We start from the raw sequence: 21,408 nt of genomic DNA, 5'->3' as shown, positions 1-21,408 counted from the left end.
GCAGATTAGAATTGTGCACATAGTTTGGTAGGAATGGGCAGCTGTGAACAGAGGGGGGAAATACTGCACCCCACAGTGGAGGCAGTCTAGAGTAAGAGGGAAGGAAGAGAGCGAAAGTTAGTGGACAGAGCTAAAAGACCCCAGGCCTCGTTTCCCGATAACGACGTATTTTAACGGCCTACGTGGATTTTGGCGACATAGTAGACTCAGTAACACTTTCTATTTACGAGCGTTTCCCGAACATCATCTTAAAGTCAGGTGCACGAGCGCAACGTGCACGAGTTCTTAAGTATCTCTTAGGGTGGAGCTGTCCATCACAGTGGTTCTGAAAGTAAAGCAGTCGATGTCAGACGAGTCGATTTTCTCACTTGTGTATACATGGGTTTCTCGGCTACGTCATCACTGGTTGCGTGCGCAATCTCGCGGCAGAAAGAAGCAAGATAACGTTGAAGTGGATGAGAAAGCTGTGGAGGAAGGCAACATGACAGGGAGTTGTTGTGTGGTGAACTGCTCTAACAGAGTTGGTAAGATGTTCAGTATACCTAGGAGGAAGCATCCGTTTGCCAGGAAAAATAAAATATCAAATCAAATCAAATATAGAAAAAGGCTCAACAATGTACAAGGTTACGTTTGGGAATATGTTGAGGGTGTGTGCAAGCATTCATGGCAACAGAATAGGGAACGGTAGGCTAAATAAGTAATAAACAATACATTTAAACTGGGCTTTCTGTATTCATTTGTATTAGGGTAGATGGCTTTCTGCCGCGGATTTGCGCACGCAGCCTTCAATGTTTGTATACAAGAAACCCATGTATAGGCTCATGAATGAAGTTCCAATATAACAAGTGTCGACATAAGAACAATACCTCAATAAATATATATAGGCTAGCTGGTGCCACCCTCTTGATTGATTTTCAGCCCGGCTCAATGACATGTCAATTTCCTAATATTGCAGCCTAACTACACAGTCAGAAAAGCCATCTCCTTAGTTCAATAGCATATTATTTTGTATAATCTTTATATTTCAAATACTCAATATTCTTTATTTCTATTTAGATGGGAATAGGCAGGTGAAACAATGACATTCTCATGATGTGCTATACACAGAAACATCGTTTGGATTTCTTCTATAATAGGCCGAACGACGCCCCTGGTGGATTGCATCGCTAAGTGTGAAGTTACTACTGGTCCTGACCACACGTAGAATTCTTCTCAACGAAAGATAAACTTAAGCTAAGTGCGGCGTCGGGAAACCGCTCTGCAACGTAGGATCCCTCTTACGACCGAAGTCATTTTTAGCGTTTGGGAAACGAGGCCCCGGTAAGTAACAGATTTTACACTAAACTGTTGAGGTACGGGGGGGGGGGGATTTCTAGACAGAATTATAATGGGAGATCCACATGTTTTCTAACTATTTTACTGGATATGGTGAAGGTTTATTTTTTTACGTTCTGCATAGTGGTGATCTTATTGTGTGTATAATTGTATTTCTCATTCATTTCTGTGAATAATGGTGATCAGGAATGTTAGTGATCATATACAGGAAGAGGTACTTTTAGTAATCAAGAAACTTGAGCCCAATTCTAACACATTAATTGCAATTCATTATTGTAAAAATAATTCTGAACACATTGCAGTAGCCTCTGTTCCTTCTTTGAGGTGAATTTATCCTCTCTCATGTATTTATGCATATTTAATATATATTAATGGTATACACATTATCTCAACTGCAATTTTTTTGTCTGAATAGAATAATTGTTTTAATCTTCCTTCTCTTCAAACTATATCATCACAGTAGAAACTCCTCCTGTTAGTCTGTTCATCCTCAGCTTTTTTAAACATGAATGCACAACCTGTTAGTTTGCAAACAAAGAAGAGTTTTATTTCGGTTTTAAAAAGAATAATTCCAGTAGCATAATGTGTTCTGCAGATGTGCATATGGCATACAGGTAAGAGAGATTCTGCAGATGTGCATATGACATAATGGTAAGAGAGATTCTGCAGATGTGCATATGACATACAGGTAAGAGAGATTCTGCAGATGTGCATATGACATACAGGTAAGAGAGATTTTGCAGATGTGCATATAACATACAGGTAAGAGAGATTCTGCAGATGTGCATATGGCATACAGGTAAGAGAGATTCTGCAGATTCTGTATTTAGTTCTCTTGCATCTGCATAAAAACCATGTTTTCAGCAGGTGGGACACTGCGCTTCTTCTTACAGCAGCATGGTATACACAGCATCCCCCAAATAAAGACAAGCAGTGTGACCAACACCAGGGCCCCCGGGGAGATCTCTATCTTGTAGCACGTGACAGAAAAAATGTTGTTACACCTGTTGGAAAGAACATATATACATATATACACATAATATATTACATATGTCCACAGAAAAATGTATTCCAAGTTCATCAGATGATATAATTTAGTGTCCAAGATTCAACAGTCCAGCAGTCACTATACACACTGTTCCGGATGTTTGACAGATAAAGCCACGGTTTAAATATACAGTCATCAAGGAAAACAGCAACATTGAAACTCAGATGTTAATTTAGGTCAGTGTCCTGTTTATAAATGATCTTATGCACACACAACTACTCATACATGTATCAGAGAAACGATATGTGTGTGTCTGTGTGTCTGTGTGTGTCTCTGTGTGTGTGTGTGTGTGTGTGTGTGTGTGTGCGTGTGTGTGTGAGAGAGAGTGTGTGTGTGTGTGTACGTATGTACCTGTGTGTGCTTACATGTGTTTAATATGGACGTTAGTGGTCACATGTGACTATGTGTATCACACCTGCATCCCTTTGGCTTATACTGAAGTATTCTGACCTTACACCTTCTTCAGAAGTAAAATATCACACCATTGTTGAGTATATTTTGTATTTACACAAAACTACATTCATTCATTCATTCATCATTCATCATTCAACATGAATTCATTAATGCATTCATTCAACATTCAACATTCATTCATTCATTCATGTATTCATGCATGTATTCATTCATTTATTCATTAATTCATTCATTCATTAATTCAACATTCATTCATTTATTCATTCATTCATTCATTCATTCATTCATTCATTCATTCATTCATTCATTCATTCATTCATTCATTCATCATTCATTCCTTTACCTGTCAGGCGGGGTCACTGGAGGACTATCTGTAGTGCTGACATTACCAGCTCTGAGGAGATGAACAGAACAAAACAGAACTGATTTGTAATGTTTCTGTAAAGGTGTAACAGGGGTAAACACTTGAGTGTAATAACAGTGTAATGTTTCTGTAAAGGTGTAACAGGGGTAAACACTTGAGTGTAATAACAGTGTAATGTTTCTGTAAAGGTGTAACAGGAGTAAACACTTGAGTGTAATAACAGTGTAATGTTTCTGTAAAGGTGTAACAGGGGTAAACACTTGAGTGTAATAACAGTGTAATGTTTCTGTGAAGGTGTAACAGGAGTAAACACTTAAGTGTAATAACAGTGTAATGTTTCTGTAAAGGTGTAACAGGGGTAAACACTTGAGTGTAATAACAGTGTAATGTTTCTGTAAAGGTGTAACAGGGGTAAACACTTGAGTGTAATAACAGTGTAATGTTTCTGCAAAGGTGTAACAGGAGTAAACACTTGAGTGTAATAACAGTGTAATGTTTCTGTGAAGGTGTAACAGGAGTAAACACTTAAGTGTAATAACAGTGTAATGTTTCTGTAAAGGTGTAACAGGGGTAAACACTTGAGTGTAATAACAGTGTAATGTTTCTGTGAAGGTGTAACAGGAGTAAACACTTGAGTGTTATAACAGGTTATTGTTCAGATGACATTACTCTACCTGATGGTTGAGAGAGATGCATTGACAGAATCGAGCGGGGTGCTATTCACACTGGTACTGGTGACTCTAAAAGGCCTGAAGATTATAAAACAAAACTGAATGGTGTAATATATTTTAAGACGTAATAGACAGCTGTAGGCATAACTGAGATGTTAAATATGTAGATGCAGAATTGTAATATTCTGAACACTGAAGTCGCCGTGTATCACAGGTTTATTAGGCAAGAATGTAGTTTAAATAATTCACCTGAGAGTTGAGGCAGTCGTTGTTGATGTTGTTGTGGTGGGAGTGGAGGTTGAAGATGTTGTTGTGGTGGGAGTGTAGGTTGATGTTGCCGTGGTGGTAGTGTAGGTTGATGACATTAAGGTTGGGGTACTGGAGGGCCTGGATACGTTTACAGATATAATGTTGGAATCATGTGCCTTCATTAAAGGTTTTAAAGATCTTTATCTTTGATAATCTTTCAACCATATCCCTCCCAATTCATAAACTGGGTCATACACTTACTACAGTGTTGTTCAAACAGTATGTACTGTACCAAAGGTAGAATGCTTGGACTGGTTTCTTTTAGAAAGAACGTTTTTAAAAGTGCTCATTATTTACAGGTCAGAAAATCCAGTTGCGTGTGACCACTAGATTGAAGCTTTCTGTAACCAGTTGACTACTGGTTCATCTTTATGTTTATGAAAAGCTAATATTGGCTTTTGTTTGGTATGTGAACTTACTTTGTTCCACAGGGTCCATCATCATCAGTTTCCTGCAGAGGAGACACAGAGAAGGTCTTCCCTTTCATGCTGGGACAAGGGAGCTTGCTCAGGTACCGCAGACGAGAAATGTCTGCAAACAAAAGAATAAATGATTACCAGTATTTCACCTGTAGACTCAATGGAACTAGTCAATGAATGTTTCTGCACTCAGCTTAGTGTCAGGTTTGAACAGAGATTCGGATTAAGTTCAAATTATTTATTTAGGCAGAGAATGGCTAAGCTCAACAGTGGCCAAAAGATTGATCAGCAAAAGGCTGCAAAGTCACTGAGTCCAAGCAGAAGTACTCTTATAATAAAAAAGTGAAAATGGGGGTGAAATGGAGTGTACTGGCTCTCCTGTGATGATACATCTCCATACCTATGTATATGACCATGGCACTTCCAAACCTGCTTAAAGTAAATTCCCTTATGCTTGGAAAAGTTGGGCTAAATGTGTATTTAACTCACTTCACAACAAGCTATGCTGAGAGGGTTCTAATCAGTTAGTAGCTCATGAATTCTGGTATCACCAGAACCAGAATCAGAAACAGGTTTTATTGGCGAAGTAAGATTGCACAAAAAAGGAATTTGTCTTGGTGCAATGGCTCTCAGTGTGCTTACACAAATTACACAAAATATACATCAAAAACACAAAAACAATACAACAGTGCAAAACAATACAACAGTGAAATGGTCTAACAGTCCAAGACATCTTGCTGAAGGGCCTGAAAAAATCAGACAGGGGCCCATAACTCTTAGCGGTCCCCCGGTCACTTACAAACACATTGGACCTCACATATGGTGCAAAATATATATTTTAAAGCAGTACTTGTTTAGAATGATCAGACCAGACTGAATGATCAGGCTATTGAAAAGATCAGTGAAGTTTGCCTGGGGCTTATATTTTTTTTATAAAAAAAAAACTTGAAGAGAGGTTGGCAATTGTAAATTAGGGAGGTATATTTAACTAGATATTACACACGCAAAATGTCTACAATATAATCCCTATATAGCCTTTACATGTATGCAATTTGTTCCTCAAGTTTGCATTGGCAATACTGTTTCTTATGTCAATAAAGCAAGTCTATTTAAACTGAGAGAGGGCTATCTAGCTTGGGTTGATATATAGTCGTGTCAGTAAACATAACATAAACATAATTTGATACATCGTGTACATACCCAATGTTCATATCCACGCACACAACCTTGAGTTTTCTTTTTGAAATATTCAAGAATGCTAGATTGCTGTTTTTTTTTAAACAGCTTTTCATCTGGGTGCGCCTGTCTTCCAACTTTAAGGCTTTGTTTTACACAGTCTGTCTGTTGTTTTGCTACGAACACACGAGAATACTCTGAATAGGCTGTGAATATTCAGTGCTCTAGCCCCAAGTGTTTGGATCTAACAAAGCCACTGGATCAGACTAGCTCTAGACCATTTGCTTTCAGGCTGGGGGCCCATGAATCCATTTGAGTATTGCTAGGGGCCCTTGGAGCAAGAAGGTTTACTTGTTGTGAGTGTCAGCCTATTGGGAATGTATGGGTAAATGTTATGTTTCTGGTTTGCGGTGACTAGTGTGCTGTGACATTTATCGATTGCTGTGACATTTATGTGATTGCTGTGATCTCGTATGTTCACTGTGTATTGTATGATCTTTACTATGGTGTGCACCGTATGAGTTGCATGGACTATTCCACACAGACTTGCTATTGGGGCTAGCCAATTACCTAATAGATTTAACCTGGACAAATAACTGGACCATTATCACCTAACCTATCAACGTTAGAAAGCTATATTTCTTAAATACTATATTTCAGATCCAAAATGATTGTTCCCAAGGATGCACCACATCCTGAAATATATGTACATATTTTAGTTGGAAGCATTACGTCCGACATGAGTTCAAAGGACTCCTTTGATCTCTGGGCCCCTAGCCCTGAGCCCGACAGGCCTATGCGGTAATGCAGGCCAGAGAATGAGCAAGATTTCATTTCAATAGGAAGACATTTTTTGTGTGCGACTGATAACATTTGATAACGTTTGATATAAGTCTTATTCTGAGTGAAAATTAAATTAACTATAGTTTGTGGATATGGCTGCTGATAGGTCGGGAAGCAGTACCTGTGAGTTCTGTGGTTTTGCGACCTGTCTAGTAAATATATTTTGTATAATAGTACTTGGCATTTATTTATAAAATATGCATATATGTATTAACTGTAGGGCTATTAGTTGAGTATCGACAATTATATTAGGACGTGGGGTATATTGTTGAGCAAGCCAATTGGAACTTATTCATTTTTATCTTAAGCAGTTCTTGATATTTTGAAATGTGTCAGCTACAGCTGACAAAAAAACTGGACAAAATGTCTCAACATTTGGGACCTGATTTACTAAGATTGCGACCGTAGCTTAATCTGCGGTCGCACATTAACGCACGGTGTTTTTGCGCATTTTCCGTGGTATTTATCAAACCAGTTCCGCGCTGGGCAATTTGTGTTTACTCCGCCCTATAGGGCCTGATTTACTAAGATTGCAACCGCAGCTTAATCTGCGGTCGCACATTAACGCACAGTGTTTTTGCGCATTTTCCGTGGCATTTATTTAGGAAGAGAAAATGAAATTTCAGCGAAGAGGAGATGGATATATTGGTTCACGTTCGCTCAATCACTGAATCTGATTCAATGTGTGCGCTGTTATATTGCTGTTCTGCCCGCCATCACCTACAGCGAGATGTTTAAAAGAACACGATTATAAAGAATATGCTATTGGTGGCATTAATGCATAAACTGTCTATTATAACAATATAGATGCGTACATGGTGAGATAAATCATTTCTACAAGGGACATGGGTTCACTACAATATATGGACGTGGGTGCAATCAATGGTTCCAATTACGTTCGGAAAGTTTGCGGTTTCAAAAAAAGTCCTATTTGATGTCTCTAATTTCAGCTATGGCAGTGGGGAAATGTATTGAACAGTGCGCCGTAGCAATGCGTCGAGTACCTGGGTGAATATTTGGCTGAGTGAAGGCTGAGATTTACCAACTGCTGATGCTATAACTGTTTGAAATGATCCGATGCCAATATTTGTAATGTTGTTTAACAACTGATGGAATGGAATGTGATCGCCGGGTGGAGGGTTCGATGTCGTCTCTGATCTGGTCCAGTAATTGAAGTATTGCGTGGCTGGTTAACCAGTACCGTCTAATGATTTGTGGTTCGCTTAACTGAAAATGTGTTATACGAGTTGAAAAAATTATTTCTGTGCGCTGTTTCTGTCTTCTTTCTTCGCCTTGCTCTTATGACTGCTGCCATATCAACGTTTCAGACTCAATGGAAATGCGCTTCCTGGTTAAGACGTGCTTTTATGAGGCGGAGAATTAGCCCGCAAATCGGAGACGTGCGCTCGACAGGCAGTTTTAGTAAATACCATGCGATACATCATTAGGCGCACTCCTCCCATTAAATTGCGCTTCACGCCCTGGTTACCACCCACGTTTTCGTGCCATCCCACCTGTTTGCAGGTACACACCCTCAAAGCGTTAATATGCGGCTCTACTCAAATGCGCCCCCTTAGTAAATACCGTTTCATGTTTACGACCGCTATTTTACGCCAGAAATGGGCGCAATCCTGTTAGTAAATCAGGCCCTTGGTGTGCATCCAAAGAATGTGGTAGTGATACAGGGTGTTCAATTTCATGAGGTTTGAATTTTTACAACATAAAATGTATGCTAGTGAAGTCGCCTGGGCATGAAAGAGTATCCTTGTTAACCAAACTGGATATGTCTGGAAATACAAGAGACATTTATGTCTTCTGTTCAACATAGGGTGATCTATAGGTCCATATTTAATATTGGAGGATTATGGCCCAGGATTATGGTAGCCTACATCAGGTGTCACTAGTCACTCACCTTGCATAGTGATGAGTAAGAAGATGTCACCTCCTTTAAGGAATTCCCTTGATGTAAGCTTTGCAGCAGGCATGAAGAACCAAGGCCCTATTCCGTCATTAACATATGATAAGGGGTACACATTTTTTTCAAGATTTCCCCATATGCGTGGGTTGTGAAAGCAATCTGCATTTATTGGGGAGAGACAAAGAAAATGTTTTTGTAAACATACAAACCCAAAGAATTTACAGGAAATGTGACTGGATTAGTATGGTATGATAGGCATAGTTTAAAACCTCACCATAAAGAGAGAACTCAGTACTTGTTGTTAGACTTCTTTGTTGGGACATGCGCTTCTGGATGTGAGGGTTCTGGTCCAGTAGTGTAAACGTCACCTGTCTCCATGGACACGGCCATTGCAACCTGTTATCATTAATCCCTGAAACGAGGCGGACAAAGACTCCAAAATAGTCCTTATTCAGTCGTACCATTACCTGATACCTATACCCATCAGCAGAGTAGTATTTTGGGCTGAAAAGATTAGTGTTATTAGGTCTTGTTTTTAACTCTTCCTCAAAGTTCCTGATCTGCCATGTGTGATGGGGGCATTCAGTCTCTGACAGGTTGATGTCGTCCACAGAGAATCCACCCCTGGAGGACCCTGCTCCTTTGCGGGCCTCAAACTCCACCTGAAAGGTCTTAGTGGCATTCAAAGGAACATGGTGGAGCTTCCAGTAATCAGCTGAGGTACCTGAAGATAAACGCAACATACATTAACCTGGAGAAACAATGGGCCTCATTCTCGATCATTTTCTGAAATTCTTCTGAAATGTTTCTTACACGACTTCGTAAAAATAACGTAAGGGAAACACTTCCGCAGCATTCCTGCACGCTTGAAAATGCGTTCATAAGCAGCCAAAGTCTTCTCAGCTGTGTTCCCCCGGATTAGTTTCTTAAATTGATGCACAATCTCGTGAAAGTGGATTTACATACATACACGCCCCGCCAGCTCCTTATTAGGGCACTCAACCGTAGTGCCCTGATAAGTGCTGTCGGAATCTCCCGAATCCACACGAAAGCACCTCGTAAGCGAGTCATGTCTAAGCGGAAAGCGAGCAAAAAATGCAGATCTAATTTAACCGGTCCAAACGTGGAGGTACTGCAGGATGTATATGTGTTCATTCTATTCCACTATGGCTATTTTTACCCGATTGGGTTTAGTGCTTATTTATTTATTCACATTTGCAGTGTTCGTGTATTTACATTCACAATCAGTCATTTAGCAGATGCCTTAGTCCAAAGCTATGTACAAGGGAGAGAACAGTCAAGCTACGAGCAGTAGAGACCTAGTGTAACAATAAAATACTACTTTACATAAGAAATAGAAAAACGAGGTAGAAAATAAAAAAGGAGTGCAGGAATGCGACTGCTGTAAGTGCAAGTCAAGCAATAATCGAAGTGTCAATTAGGAAAGGAGGTGCTCTCTGAAGAGTTGGGTCTTCAAAAGCTTCATAAAGGTAGAGAGGGACGCGCCTGCTCTGGTAGTGCTAGCTAGGAAGTTAATTCCACCAACATGGATCTACAAATGAGAATAGTCTGGATTAGCATCCTAGTGTAGTCCTTTTATATATTTAACTCGTACTCATAGAATCATGACTATAAATGTGAAACGTAATTGTTGCGATTGAGGAATCGCATTTGAGAAGACTCCGGCAAACTTACTACTGCTATTTCTGAACATTTTCTGAAGTTCAGAAGAGATCCCAGATGAGAAAACTATTGAGAATGGCAGATGTTTTCCTAAATCCACCAAAGTGGAGTTCAGAAAGTCCTTCTTAAATTCTTCTCAACTGCTTTCGAGAATGAGGCCCAATGGATTTATGGGGACTCAAGGTTTCACAGAAAACTTCATTACGCACAATAATGGTAAAATAATACATGCACTATGTTACAGTTTGGTTCTCAAAAGCAAAGACAACTACTTAATTTGTAATTTCATAACCAACTGTATAAGGCATTTAGGTGTTTGTCTTAAAAGGATTGTTTGTTATCCTGAACTAAATACCTTTTATCTGACTCATGAGTCTGCGAGTTCCCATGATGTCATCCACACCGTCAAACTCTCTTATCCAGATGTTGAGCTGGTCAGACCAACTCCCACTGTGGTAGTAAAAGAACTCAAGGCACTGGATCTTGCAGCTTCTTCTGGGGGTCATCCTCCTGGTCTGCAATCTGGCGGAGTCTCCCACGCTGCCTCTCTTGGTGCTGAAGTGCATGAAGAAGCCTGTGCCTGGAAAAAATGAGCAACAAAATCTACAAGGCCCAGTAGCTACATTACATTCTAATAACAGGAACAGTACAATTCCTTGCTGTATTTTGTTGATTGTTGTAGTGTAGCTGTGTTGCAATATAACATTATTCTCAACAATTTCACACATCAACAATAAAAAAATGAATAAAATAATTGAACTGTTTGCACCTCTCTCATGTTATTTTATGAAAACAAGAAAAGTCCACATCCATGTCCTGTGGCGGAGATCACACATACCAACCAGGTCAAAATCTAAACCTCACCCTGAGATTGAGTGCCCAGGTAGGTGTGGTCAGAGTGGGGACCTCCATAAACTTGGCTGACTCTCTGCCATCCAGCTGAACTCCTGGAGCAGACACTCATCTCACACAGGCTCTCATCTTCAAAGCTGCAGTGGTCCAGGAAGGAGATGGATTCATCTGTCAATTTGCAATATTTTCAGTTCCACGTCTTTAAAAGAAAACTTTTTAGTAGGGCTGCTTAATCTCACATTTTAAAATTCATTAATCTAGATTAATCGCGATTAAAAGTATGTTTTTCTTCTAAAGGCTAAATCTTATAAATTAACGGGTAATAACTTCAGACAGTGTGTATTTTAGACACTGTCATTTAAATGTATTTTTTTTTTAACACAAAACTGTGGTCCAGTGGTCACCAGTTAGGGCGACGTTTGCATCTTGCTCAAGGAGCAGATTTTTTTCGTGCTCTTTTGCCGTCATACAAGGAATGTATGCAAGACACAATGGTGCCACTCGATGGTTGTTATGGCCTAGGGAAACCATAAAGTGAGGGAGGACGGAGACGTAGCTTTCTTAAACAATATTCAAGGTTTATTTCATAAACCTAAACGATAAGACATAATAACAAAAGACTGGACTAACGGGTAGGCAGGAAGCGATCAGTAATCAGTAGTGTGGTGCGAACGAGTGTTGCGTGTAGGTAATATACTGCGTGCATGTTGCATGTTACACCAAGTAAAGATAAATACAATTAACGGCAGCAGTCGGAAGCAGGCAGCAGCAAGGCGCCAAGCGGCAGAGCAGCGGAACCAGGAAGCAAATATAGGCCGCGACCTAGTTTTTTTTTTTTTTTTTTTTTTTTTACACAGTAACCAGTAAGCTAGAAACATCAGCAACCACAAATACCACGAGATCACAATAGTCTTCGTCTCGAAAACTTCACTACGCAACACCATTAAGTCACCAGCACAACCACCACCAATCAATACAGTTAGGCCTAATTCAATCACCCATCACCATTACGTTAACGTTAACGCCATACCATATAATGGTCATAGTTACTCAGACAATTTCCTTTGAAAGTCAAGTCTAGTTAAGGTCACAATAATTTTTCCCCATTTCATCCACAAACCATGTCTCCAAATCCACAATCTCACCATAACTCCTGGACTCAAACTGCCTCTAATGTTCCGGTACCTGAAACATTAAAAGACAGGACAACACAGGAGAAGACACAGATGGTAGACACACTAGCTGGCAGGAGCGCGTGACAGCGCGTCCGCAATCACGTTCTCTTTCCCCCTAATGTGCTTAATGTGCAGATTGTATGGCTGGAGGAAAATACTCCAACGCATCAATCTCTGGTTGGGATTTTGCAAAGCATTCAGAAAAGTTAACGGGTTATGATCACTATAAACCACGATGGGGGTTGGGCAACCTCCAAGGTAGACCTCAAAATTCTGTAGAGCCCAAATTATTGCTAATGCCTCTTTTTCTATTGTTGAATAATTCAACTGGTACGAATTAAACTTTCTCGAGAAATAGCATATGGGACGTTCATTAGATTTCTCATCGTCTTGAAGCAAAACGGCTCCAGCTCCCACGTTACTCGCATCTACGTGCAGCTTAAACGGTTCATCTATCCTAGGAGCTGCAAGCACAGGCGCAGACGAGAGCAGATGTTTGGCACCCTCGAATGCAGTTTGGCAAGCAGGCGTCCAGACGAAGGGCTTGTTCTTTTTAAGCAAAGATGTTAACGGTACGACGACAGAGGAGAAGTTTTTGCAGAAACTGCGATAGTACCCAATCATCCCGAGAAACCTCATTAGTTCCCGCTTACTGGTCGGGGATGGATAACTATCTATAGCCTGTACCTTGGCGCGCACAGGACGCACAAATCCTTGACCAACGACCTTACCTAAATAAGTCACCGTCGCCCTGGCGAACTCACACTTCGCCAGGTTGACGGTGAGGTTGGCGTGTGCAAGTCGAATGAACAGGTTGCGCAGTCGTTCCAAATGGGAACTCCAGGTATCACTGTGTACGACAACATCGTCCAAATATACGGCACACCCGTCCAAATTTGCGACGACCTGATTCATCAGTCTTTGGAATGTGGCAGCGGCGTTTCGTAAACCGAATGCCATGACGTTATATGCATAGAGCCCACTTGATGTAATGAACGCGGAAACCTCACGCGCACGCTCTGTCAAAGGAATTTGCCAGTACCCTTTTAACAAGTCCAATTTAGTAACGAACTTAGCTGACCCGACTTGGTCCACACAGTCCTCCATTCTGGGGAGGGGAAATGAATCAGCTTTCGTGACACTATTCAATTTTCTATAGTCGGTACAAAACCGATGCGTCCCATTGGCCTTTTTCACCAAAAGACATGGACTGGTCCAGCTAGAGTACGACCTTTCAGCCAAATCGTTCTGTAGTAGATACTTCACCTCCCCTTCTTAGATTTTCTGTCTCTCCCCAGAAACTCTATAGAAGCGTTGGCGTATTGGGGTGGCTTCCCCAACGTCAATATCGTGACTAATTAGGGTAGTCTGAGTGGGTGTGTCAGAAAATAAGCACGGAAACTCTTTAATCAGCGCCGCTACCTCGGATGCCTGACCTAAACTTAGATGGTTCAATAGCAATGGTAAATTAGCCAAAGACTCAGTATTGTTGAGTTTCCCCAACAATGCTGCATCGTCAGGTTCACAGGCGTCTACCTCTTCCAGCGCTGCCACCGCTGGCATGGAGGAGACCGAAGTTGCGAGACAGATCTGAGCAGAAGCACAAGTAGCGCTGTCCCCGTCCGGTGCTGCCACCACCGAACTAGGAACAGAGCTTTTCTCAACTTGTACCGACGGCCCCTCCACTGTCCCCACAACCTCACGATCAAAGTAGGGCTTTAGCAGATTTACGTGACACAGTTGCGTCCGTCTTTTCCTATCCGGCGTAGCCACTACATAATTGTCATTTTTCTCTTGGCGAACTACATTATATGGCCCTGCAAACTTAGCCTGAAATGGCGAGTGTACGACAGGCAAAATGACCATTACCTGATCACCAGGCTTGAACGAGCGAGACTCGGTCTTCCTGTCGTACGCTTGCTTCATTTTCCCTTGGGCTTGTTGCAGTTTCAGCATTGCCAACCTACCAACCGCATATAAGCGTCGCCTAAATCCATCAACGTACGCGGTCATGTTCTGTGGCGGTGCACTGTTCTCAATGTCCATCAAGGATGCTACTGGTCCACGCACCCTATGGCCAAACACGAGTTCGTTCGGGCTAAACCCTGTGCTTGCCTGAGTCACCTCCCTAACTGCTAACAGCAGCCAGGGGAGACCCTCTTCCCAATCAGTACCTAATTGCACACAATACGCTCTCAGCATTGATTTATACGTTTGGTGAAACCGTTCTAAAACACCTTGACTCTGGGGGTGTCGTGCCGATGCCTTATTGTGCTGTATCTTTAAGCATCGCAATATCTGTGAGAACGTTCTCGATGTGAAATTCGTACCCCTATCTGACTGTATAATCTTAGGCAATCCGAATATGGAGATAAACTGAGACAGTGCTCTCACCACTGGTTTGACCTTGATTGAACGCAGCGCGTATGCAGCGGGATAACGGGTCGTTTGACACATTACGGTAAGCAGATACAGACAACCTGTTTTGGAACGAGGCAACGGTCCGACACAATCAATCACTAGATGTTCGAAAGGTTTTGGTGAAGGAGTTATCGGCCGAAGTGGTACAGGCTTAATCGTCTGATTCGGCTTACCAATTAATTGACAAACGTGACAGGTTTTGACATGTGACGTAATATCTCGTTTAACACGAGGCCAATAACAGTAGCGCAGGATTCGGTCATAGGTCTTTTTAATTCCCATATGACCTGCATCATCATGGGCTGTAGTCAACACTATCTTCCGCAGTGAGGAAGGCACCACGACCTGCCAGTCATACTCATCTGGCAGTCCACTAAGCGACGGGCATCTACGAATTAGAACCTCGTCTCTAATCACGTAACCATACTTGAGTTCGCTGCTTTTGATGTCATTCGCTTTAGCATATAGCGACTGTAACGAAGAATCAGACTGTTGCGCCGCAATCAGATGTTGACGCGGAATGGAATCGGGCCACCCAGCCAATGGCAACATCTCTGAACTGTCGCCATCGCCCGCTTTGGCCCCCGCGCGCGTCGCAGAGCGCGTCACAGCCGACATCGAACTTACACAAGCAGTCTCACACGCGTCGAATAGAGACTCTAGATTAGGGTCAACGCTAGGCAAGTCATTGGTCCACACTCGGGCCTTGGCCAGACCGTTACCCAGAATCAGGGCAGTACCATCTAACGGGAGCGCGGGACGCACCCCCACCAGCACTTCACCTTGAACCAAGCCGCAATCAATAAACACTCTATGCAATGGCACAGATAAAACATTGAGGTTAATTCCTCGCACTAAAACAGACTGACCGGAATCGGAAACAGACGAGAATGGCAAAGCTGACTGCAAGATAAATGATTCTACCGAACCAGTATCTCTGAGTATTTTAATTGGGACTTTCTCTCCATCAGCACTTAGTGATACATAGCCATTTGAAATAAAGGGAGCAAAACTCTCTTCTACATCGGACTCGCTCACATTAACCAGCTGACTCGGGAGAGTTATCACCATGCCAGAGCCTAGCGCCGCATCTCTAGTCTGAGTATTAGTACGGAATTTCCCCTTATACCTCTGTTCTTTTTCTTTCTTTTTTAACTCCTCACATTGCCATTTGGTATGTCCTACACCCAAGCAGAAATGGCAAGTTACGCTCGAATCAAACTTATTTTGAGTGCGCTCAGTACGAAACTCCCTCTGACCAGAAGCAACAGGTGGGTCAAACGTGGGTCTACGAGGAGCTGGGCGACTCCACTGGACACGCTCATGAACTGGCTGAGTACTCAAATGTCTGGTTTTATGTATCAGAGCGTAGTCATCCGCTAGAACTGCTGCGTCGGCTACCGTAGTAACGTAATGTTCTGTAACATAAGTCGCAATGTCCTCCGGTAGACCATTCTTGAATTGCTCAATCAAAACAAGACTGCGCAATTCCTCGAACGCCTCCACTTCAGACGCAGTACACCAGCGATTAAACTGGAGCGACAACTCATCTGCAAACACCACATACGTTTGACCGAAACGTTTGCGCATTCCACGAAATTTTTGACGGTATGCTTCTGGTACTAATTCATACGCTTTGAGCACTGCCTTTTTCACACACGAATACGTACGGCACTCGGGTACTCCTAGTGCTGCATAAGCTTGGGCCGCTCGACCACTCAACGCACACTGGAGCAATAAACAGCGCGTAGCATCGGGCCAATCCTGTAGACACGCCACCCGTTCAAACAAAGTAAAAAAGGTGTCCACATTAGATTCCTCAAACTTTGGGAGAAGTCTTATGTCTCTCGCGATATCATGATTGCTGACATTAACTGGGGCAGGAGGTGCCAATTTCCCTTCCTCAATCAATGCCAAGCGCTTATTCTCAAAGGCCAATTTCTCGCGTTCGAACTCTTGCTTTTCCAGCTCGAAATCGCGTGCCAATTTGGACCTTTCTACATGAGCCTCGTGCTCTTCTCTGCTTTTGGCCAACTGTAACTGCAAAATTTCCTTCTGCTGCTCAAATGATAAACCAAATGAAGGTAACTCGGGAGAAGTTTCCTGTTCTGCGGGCAAAACCTCCTGCTCCACTAACGTATCACGAATAATCGTTTTCATTACGCCTTTATTTCTCTTGGCATGGGCAGACAATTTAACTTTATAGCGTCCCGCAAGTATCAACAGTTGATCCTTAGCAAAGGCTTCAAAAGCCTCCACTGAAGGAGAAGTGATAAATTTATCGACCTCTGACATGTCGACGCTACTAATTTCGATCAGCTGTTCTTAAACTAAACAAAAATAGACAGAGGTGTGATTACTCCCATGTAACAAGACAACCCTATCCCCCTAAACATTCCCCCCCTCCAACTAATCTAACCTATTTTCTTGACTGCATCCAAGAGCCGGGGATTAGCAAGAATCTGCCCACCAATACCGCTGGGTTCCAGCCATCCCGACTAACGTCGATTCAGCCTTCTCCCACGGCGGTGACCACCAACCCAGACGCAGTCGCTGGAACCTAAGCTCGACACTGGAGCTTTCTACTCGGGGAAAATGTCTATTAAAGTTATCCCATCACACAAGGACATTCACACCTCGCCAACAAACCAACATACGATACTCACTCTGAACAGCTGTCAGAACACTAATTAGCGGTAATGCGCCCGACAATTACAGGTTATATTACTCTACAGTTTACCCTACAGTTTACCAATCAAATAACAAATAATACTAACACTACATCTCTGCCTCCCAAAAAAGCAGAATAATATTAGCTCAGTAACCATGTAAAGAACGTAAACCATCGAGGTTACTCACGTGCGGATTCCATTTATAAAAAAAAATGGCGTGGCGGAAAACAAACAAATCAACGTAACCGCGGATTATGATAATTTAGACTATTTAATCCAAGTTAGACGAGCCCCCACACTGTTATGGCCTAGGGAAACCATAAAGTGAGGGAGGACGGAGACGTAGCTTTCTTAAACAATATTCAAGGTTTATTTCATAAACCTAAACGATAAGACATAATAACAAAAGACTGGACTAACGGGTAGGCAGGAAGCGATCAGTAATCAGTAGTGTGGTGCGAACGAGTGTTGCGTGTAGGTAATATACTGCGTGCATGTTGCATGTTACACCAAGTAAAGATAAATACAATTAACGGCAGCAGTCGGAAGCAGGCAGCAGCAAGGCGCCAAGCGGCAGAGCAGCGGAACCAGGAAGCAAATATAGGCCGCGACCTAGTCGACCCCGCCCACCTCAGTCCTAATCGGGATGACACCTGCAGCCACCTGCAAACAATCACAAGCAAGGCAGCCTGGCGGCCGTCACAATGGTAAATCGAAGAATTGTCCCCTGAAGCAAATAGAATCACCTCAGTCAGTCCACCGTTCTCAACTATGCAAACTGCTAAAGTGTTGGTAAACTTTTCACTGACTGGTCTAGTTATTTTCCTAGAGAAGTTGTGGAGTGTCTGTTAGCGACCATCTAACCTGGGAGTGCTTTCTGTCGGGTGCTTTGCATTAAGGTGATAACAGACGAGCTGCTTCTGTGATAACTAAATTCAGCTTGAAAAATGCTACATACAACTTTAGTTCTGTCCATTGTTACATCATTTTGCGTAGAAACTTTCTACCCAACAATCTCTCAGCTCTCTCCATCTTCAACAACCATCTCAGTCTCGCCTACTTAACTGACTGCAGGCACGCGGCAGTTTCGTGTCATGTGTCAACCAGCCCGGGAGGAAACAAAGTTGCGTTTACTGCGTTAGTATATTTTATCACTTTAATCTCGGCCACAATAATCTCATAGATTAACGCGTTAACTTTGACAGCCCTACTTTTTTAGACATTTTCATTTTAAATGGATTTTTCATATACAACATTTTCAAAAACAAACATCTCTTTGGCAATTCCAGGCAAAAACTCATTCTTTCAGTTCTCTCACATTTATCTGCAATGCAGTAAATTGATCCTACTGTTAAGGGCCCCTGGATCCAATAGATATGAGTTGACTCTGGCAGAAGATATAATTGGCTGGAACCTATTGAGATTTTAAATTAAGACACTAGAGGGCCTCACTGAGTCTGGCTATGCATGACTAATCTTCTTCTCACATAGAATGACATTCTCCATCAAAATGATTTTTAGGATTTTATAAAATCTAACTGGCCAGCTACAATAACATACTTTAACAAAAGTTCAAACCTAAATGTTGTAACTCTAAAGATGAAAAGGGAAATTTTAAATTTGATACAGACATTTAGTTACTTTGTTGTTTTAGGTGTTGAATTTCATTGTACTTACTGCATCCATAGAACTTGTTGAGCTCTTCTACATCATAGTGGCTCATATCAAGACGCTGTCCAATCACATCCTGGAATTCAGGTTGTTTTGTGATGATGGTTGATCCATTTCCATTAGTGAAGGCATCTTTGGGGTAGTGCAGGAGAGAGAAATAGTCGTATGGGGTGTCCATGGTGCTGTTGGTATCGTTCGTTCTGATTTTGAAATTATGCTCCTTCCCTAGAGGCAAACAGTGTTTTAATGCAGTGACACTTCACACAACATGACAATAAAACAGAACATACTAAATCTAAATATGCACCCCATTACACAGCACATATGTCTGAACCTCAATATTCAATATGCAATATATATAGTATATCATTTACATATATATATATATGTACATGTAAATGATATACTATATATGTAGATAGGCATCTTTGATATATATACACAGTAACATCAGCCTTATATGTCACCACTTTTTAAAAAAAGAAAATAGAGACCTGTTTCAATGTTCTGCCAGTTGATTGTGATATAATTATCACGGTCATATCTGGACTGCTCATGCCAGAAGCCCAGAGCATGCATGAGCTCATGCTCCACTGTAGCCACAGTGTCACAGTGAGGTCCAATGGACAGATCCTGCTTCCACTCTTCTTTTCCAACGTGGGACCAACATCTACAAAATGAAAACACTTGTGCTTACAACTGAACATTTCATCATCAAAATTGATAACAAGTTCATCCATTGCAAACTGAGACCAACCCTGTGTCCCTCTTGATTGCAATATGTTGCTCTCCCCAGAGTCGGAGCCTGAAGTCAATGCATGTCTTCAGTCTGAACTGTTCAAAAGCTCTCAATATGACTCCTTTTGCATTTATATCTAAGGTAACACAAATGGAGAATTTACTCAACACAGTTGAAAGAAAAGGATGTTGATTATTGTCACTCTATAAGACCTGTTCTTACCCAGGCTCCAGTCCAAAGAATAGGGGACTGGTAGGGGCCAGCGGTGCTGTTCACTGCGAATGGACCTCCTCCTCCTGGTCTAAAACAAGCGGAACACGTCTTTTCATAAATCTACATCCTCTCTTATGCTTCTACATTACAAAGACAAAGCAATAACAATAACAAAGACCCCAGTGCACCAAAGGGTACCGAAGGACTGACAAGGTCCCTTACCTTGGCCGCCTATGGAAGCATGTGCAATGGAGAGTCATGCAAAATGATAAGAAGAGAATAAATCAAAAACCAGACTTAAATACATCATGGAAATTAGTTATAGTTTGGGTAAAATGTCAATAGTTTTGCCCAGCTAATGCCTGAGCAAGCTTCCTCATAGAAGGTACAGGATAATTCAGGGGTCAAATTTAAATATAACTGTTTACATGAAACACTGCAAATGTTTTGTCTTAGAAAGCAATGTGATAGAAAACTTCCCTGATAATATTCTATCAAAATAAAATGGCAACTTACCATCTTGATGTCTCCTTCAAATAGATCCAAGCCTGTAGAATTATTAAGTCAGTCCAAGACTTTTAGTGTTATTGATCATTTAGTCTCTTAGTGTTTTTGATCATTCCAGTTAACTGGTGCTTACCTTTATTTATAACTGTAATGTCGATGTCTTCCTCTGTGTCAAAGAAGGAAAATTATATGAGAGTAAATGACAGGAGTAGCTTATTTGATATTTTTCTAAGTATATATAAATCTTTATTTCAGACGCCAAGTTCCATATAAAATAACAGACATACAACTATGAAAAATAGAGAAAAACTAAAAGATGCAGTGCATTAAAAAGTATGAATACTTTTGTGCCAATGTTGTCTTAAGTTCGAGGTAAATCTATAGCAGCCCTTTATTAATGTTATTAATCTAAAAAACAAAACAAAAAAGGTTTATTGATAATTTCACTCAAATACTTATGACAAAAGATGACTTTTAACATACTAGTAATAATGTATGTTTATTATCTAACACAAGAGGAATAAATGACGTAGGCACATTTTTTAACATGCCTTTGTGACTTAAGCAATTTAAACCCTCAACTCTGTAAACAATAAAGCTTGTAAAATTCAAGTCATCTTGAAAAGCTTGTAAAATTGCCTAAGTCATACAGACAGTTTTACTCATAGTTACCCAAAAGGTATTTTGTGTATTTTTATTTTTGTGTATATATATGTTAATCAATTGTAATGGATTGTTTTATTACTTAAAGGTAGGTATGGTATGGTGTGTAATTATAACTATACACATTGGTGCTTTTTTGCCGTAATTTTTTTTCAGTGGAGACATTTTTAATTTTGTATTAGTATTGTTTTTTTTAAACTTACCTTTAACTATTGGATGAGGCTAAACACAAAAGTGTATGGGTTAATATTGCAAACAAATAAGAAACCTTACATTCACATTAGTGTTAAAAAAAAACATTGCTTATTTATTTGG

General features: G+C 41.1%; 1 protein-coding gene across 1 annotated transcript; it reads right to left on the bottom strand.

The window, feature by feature from the left end:
* Positions 1-2,161: 2,161 nt before the first annotated feature.
* On the bottom strand, positions 2,162-21,096 carry LOC308380726 (meprin A subunit beta-like; the record flags this gene model as incomplete). The annotated part of the gene is made up of 15 exons (XM_080858130.1): positions 2,162-2,339; positions 4,082-4,219; positions 4,561-4,672; positions 8,492-8,656; positions 8,772-9,221; positions 10,536-10,760; positions 11,045-11,200; positions 18,978-19,196; positions 19,466-19,641; positions 19,729-19,846; positions 19,933-20,011; positions 20,146-20,154; positions 20,440-20,471; positions 20,564-20,596; positions 21,093-21,096. 15 exons carry the CDS (start codon positions 21,094-21,096, stop codon positions 2,162-2,164), a joined length of 2,094 nt encoding a protein of 697 aa, XP_080714256.1.
* Positions 21,097-21,408: the final 312 nt, after the last annotated feature.

The sequence above is a fragment of the Sprattus sprattus genome, assembly GCF_963457725.1.
Source record: "Sprattus sprattus genome assembly, chromosome: 19".
Lineage (NCBI taxonomy): Eukaryota > Metazoa > Chordata > Actinopteri > Clupeiformes > Clupeidae > Sprattus > Sprattus sprattus.
This window is presented reverse-complemented; position numbering and strand designations above follow the sequence as displayed.